Source organism: Oryza sativa, chromosome 7 (genome assembly GCF_034140825.1).
Source record: "Oryza sativa Japonica Group chromosome 7, ASM3414082v1".
NCBI lineage: Eukaryota > Viridiplantae > Streptophyta > Magnoliopsida > Poales > Poaceae > Oryza > Oryza sativa.
In genome coordinates this window covers 10,307,405-10,312,392 of record NC_089041.1, presented here as the reverse complement: position 1 = coordinate 10,312,392, position 4,988 = coordinate 10,307,405, and the positions used below count along the sequence as shown (strand labels likewise).

The 4,988-nt window shown below is 33.6% G+C and overlaps 1 protein-coding gene across 1 annotated transcript; it reads left to right on the top strand.

Moving 5' to 3' along the window:
• Nucleotides 1-1,213: 1,213 nt before the first annotated feature.
• Nucleotides 1,214-3,960, top strand: LOC107275905 (uncharacterized). Its single transcript, XM_015790905.3, has 4 exons — nt 1,214-1,704; nt 1,780-1,980; nt 2,130-2,236; nt 3,530-3,960. Exons 1-4 carry the CDS (start codon nt 1,294-1,296, stop codon nt 3,747-3,749), a joined length of 939 nt encoding a protein of 312 aa, XP_015646391.1. The 5' UTR covers nt 1,214-1,293; the 3' UTR covers nt 3,750-3,960.
• Nucleotides 3,961-4,988: the final 1,028 nt, after the last annotated feature.

Genomic DNA, 4,988 nt, shown 5'->3' with positions numbered 1-4,988 from the left:
CTTACACTCTTATCTAGGATACCATCCATTTTTTTTATTATGCAAGGCTAGTAATACATGCTATTCTTTTTGTTTGAGTTTGAAATCAATTGAAGTACCCACATCAGGTAGTAAATGGTTCTTTGAAAAAAAGTGGTTGTTCCAGAAACGACTTCGCATTGTCAAAAGTGGAATCAAGTTATGCATAGATGTACATGAAAATAATTCACGAATACATTTTTGACATTAGGGATCATCCTTAGCCAAATAAAATAAAACATCACTTTACGTGCTCCCGGGCAGCTGCATGCTTCCACATTCATGGTAAGTTGTTACATTACCACCGGCTCTATCACTGGACCTTAGTCCTATCATAGTATGCGTGAGAGGGGACAAACGGGTGAGAGGGGACAAATGGAGTGAAGAGGAAAATGGAACAAGTAAGGTGTTCACAATAATTCCTTGCAACAAACATCCATTTCAACTATCCTTTGCAAATTAATTTGCTATTTCTATTGTGTTTTTGCACTTGTGCATTGGATATGCCACATTGACAGCTTTCTTAAAGTATATACGTAAAAAAAAAGATCATGCAGTCTAAGGATGTGAATCTCAATGCAAAGTTGCCAGTTCATAGAAACGGAAATTTCGAATTAAGAAATATCTATATTTGTAATATGGGGAAAAATTACTATAGAAATCATGATCTGACTTGGATATTCCACTTCCACCAAATTTTCCGAAGGAATGTATTTAATTTTCATTAGTTGTTGATGGAAATGATTGACATAAATTAAGTTGTTAAATGCATCCCTTAGTATCATAACTTGTGAATGTACTATTCTAGCCCTTTTTTTTAATTCTGTAAGAACATCAATTTATTCAAAGTATAACTTACAGACCATACCATTTAAGTATATATCCTTTAAAGAATGTTAAATAAATTAATCCTTTTCACTTATTTTCATTTAAGAATATATTCTTTTTATAGGGTTGAATATGAATTTTGTAAATGCCACATAATTTAAGATAGTACACTCTAAGAACCTACTTTTGCAAGGCCACACATGAAAAAATTTAACTAGTTATTTTGGTAGGAATGCCTAAAATGTGATGCCATTAATGAGTATGAGCTGGTTCATTGTTGGCTTTATTTGTCCCCTTCTGCCTCTCCTCCATACCATCCTAGTGTGGACCATTATATATTTCCTTAATTGATAAGAAAAACACCATTGCCTCCTTCTCCATTTCTATCCAGTGCTTCAAATCTAGCAATCCTTCTTTTCTCCCTTCCTTGATCCTTCCCCACCTGCCATGGCCTCAGATCCGGTGATAATACGTGATATTTTTTACCGTTTGGTCTTGTTTCTTCAGCTTGATACTTCCATTTCCATGGAGATAACCGCGTTTTGGTTGTGGCTCGAGGGAAATTATGACCATACTGATTATCTTGAGCGCATAGACTCATTTGATGATGATCACTTTCAGGCAATTGCTTTTGTGGCCAAAAGTTTTGTCGAAACCCTAAATCTAGACCACTGTGATTTAAGCAATACAAGAAGTCCCTTTCAACAAGAAGCAATTGAAGGAATTGCTTTCTATCTCAACAATGTTTGCTACAAGGCCTTAAAAGATCTTCATGGACACGAAGAGACGGAGGAGTTTCCAGATCAGATATGTCGAGACAATGAAGGAAACTTGAATGATCAAGTTCCTTTGAGCACGGTAAGAGAAAATTCGATCTATAGCTTTGTTAACAGTTTGTGAATCATCTATTCTAATTTCCCCATCCATCTGTAGGACGATCTTCTATCCAAGATCAAATCTCTGTATGCAAACAATCAAGAAAATCATGGAGAAAGCTCTAGTTATAGAAGCATCCAGTATCCAAGAAACCATATCCTCCAAGATACAAAAGTGGCAATAGACGAGTATGCATCATCTTTGTGTTTGGTGTCATTCTTGGATAACCTGAGTTTAAGGGAGAAGCATAGTGATCCAGTAAGAGTACCATTGTTCTTATGTAGTGGTTTGATTGTGTAGTCACTGAATATTGATTATGTAGTCATTGCATTTATGTAGTGATTTGTTGATGAGATTTAATAGCTTCTATAAATCTAGCCAACCTTATATATGTTATTTCCTTGCAGGTAATACAACAACCTTCTGATGTTCCAAATGATGAAAGAACTTTATTTGTGACTTTCTCCAATGGCTACCCGTTGTCAAAAGATGAACTATACGATTTCTTCATGAGGTAATTATTGATTATAAAACTTCACCCATATGTATATGAGGAGCAGCTAGCATGGTAGGTAACATCCGATAGCTAGTTATTAATGATGTATTGAGTTTTTTTCTACTTTATTGGATTGGTCAGTCAAATTTCTAAACTAAGTACAAATTGAGTTTTGTCCTAAATTTTTTATGTGATATATAAGACTATGTGATGATTTGTGAGAAAATGTATAGGTTTTCATCGCAGTAATTGAAAATAAATAAAAAAACATTGACACATAAATAAATTGTGTAACTGCAGAAAAGGAAGACAACGTATTAGATTAGGAAATGATATTTTGTCATATGTTACATATGCGGTGTGCCATAGACTTGTCATATACTTCTAAATGACTGAAGAGGTATGAAAGTACCGATTTAATCTAGGTTGATTAAAGTCCATGCTATATAAGTATCAAAACATCATAACATATATATCTAGCTGAAAATTGATTAAGAAAAATTAAGTGACCTAAAATGGACCACCTTCAGTTGTATGAATGAATAGTCATTCAGACACATGTTTAAATGATAACTAATTTAAATGATGTTGCTATATCAAGAGTAACTCATTATTTGTAACATCAAATGTTTGCTCCAGTTTCATTGACAAGAGCAATGTCTGATATATTATCATTGCCTAATATATTATCATTGTGCTAATTTTGCTGCCATCTCGTAAAGATGAAAAAAATTCATAATATTATATTGTCATATTTTTGTTTCGATGGGGTTTATGACATGTGGGGGCTAGAAAATAAGCAAAGTTTTATCTCACAGTTCATGGGTCCCACATGGTAGTTCGGTGGTGGTGGTAGCAGACTCACCACTACCACTACCATCTTTTATATAAGTATAGAAACATAAAAAATACATATTAACAAAAGAAAATTAACATTATTGTTAAATGTGGCTATTCATGGATAGCTAAACACATGTAAGTGGTCTATGTTGAAAAAATTTCCTCCATGTATTTGTGAAGGCCCACAAAAGATCCTGATAACATAAAAAAAAGGTAAAACAAACATATTTGTACCATTATGCCTACAACAAATTGGTGATACTGAAGTAGATATATATCTTCCGTGAAATGTAGAAATTTTCTTTGTATCCAAAGATGAAGACATTCCTTGTAGAATCACTACTATAAATATTTTATTTAACTCAAGTAGCTAATATGCAAAGACAATGCACAGCTTATCCATTTATGCGGGTTGACTTGTTTGGCTGTCTAGTAACTCAAATTTATGGATGCCATTGTTTAATACTACAGGCACTACGGAGATATTGAAGATATAACCATAGAAGAGCCACCTGAACCTAGGCCACCACTCTTTGCACAAGTCACGTTTTACTCGCAATTGACACTGCTCCGTGTCCTTGATGGCAACAAGAGAGTCAAATTCATGACAAGAGGGAAGCATCTGTGGGCTCGACAATTTGTGCCAAAGAAAAAGAAGTCAAAGAATGATGAGGCAAACCTGATTGACTAAGTACTGGAGTACTTATGTTTTAAGCATATTGGTTGGAACAAACTCTGCACTTCTAAAACTTATTATCATCCTTATGGATCTTGTTACCCTGTTGTAACCATACCTTTATGGTCATGGTCCTGAACTTCTATTTTGTATTGTCATAACAACTTAAATTTGTACTTGCCTTTAGAACATTTTGTTTGGAATCATAATTACCATGTGGTTGCTATTTTGTGATGGTGTTTAGTTGATGTAGAAAATCTAGTAACCTGTGATGATTTCTTAAAGAAATATGGTAAGTTTCTAATTTCAAGTAGTTCCCACTACTTGGAAAATAGGGAGGATGGCCATAGATCACCTTTAATATTTGCCATATCAATCACTTTTTATTAGTTTTGCTATTCACTAGTTTAGCTAATTGTGCAAAAACTTTCCAATAATTCTCTTATAGGAATTTTATGGTGCAGTAGTAGAAGCAAGGGGTACTGAACTATACATTGTAAGGTCAATTCATTTAATTTTTTTTTGTCCCGGTTAGTGATTGCTAGTCTTTATTAGTAGATGCTTTTGTTCGTAAGTCAAAATAGTCAATGAATTCAATCAATAACACATGCAAGAAAATATCTATACTATCTATATAGTTGATGCCAACTAACTCCTAAAGCTCAACATGTAAGTGTGCCACATCATCATCCACTAACATTTACTCCCTCCGTTTTATATTATAAGTCGTCTGACTTTTTTCTTACTTAAAATTCTTTAGGTTTATAGAAAAAGTGAGCAACATTCACTACACCAAATTAGTTTTATTATATTTAACATAGAATATATTTTGATACAATGTTTCCTCAGTATTGAAAATGTTACTGTATTTTGCTATAAACTTGGTCAAACGTAAAAAAGTTTGATTAAGAAAAAGTCAAACGACTTATAATATGAAATAGAGGGAGTATTATCTAGAGTATTTTAAATAACATGCAAGTGTGCTACATCATCACCTAGTAACAATTATTATCAAGTGTATTTTAAATATAATTGTCGACATCTTATACCGCGACTATGCTATCTGGAAGTATCATGATTGTTGGTGCTAGGGTATGCACGAGATTGAGGTAAAAGAGATGGGAGATAGAGTTTTTTAATATAGGTTCGGGCCCCTTCTATGACAGGTAATAGCTAGCCCTACTCTTGTTGGCCAAAGGCGGTGTTGCCTTTATATATCAGTATCACTTGAGTACAATATTTAGGATGACCTAA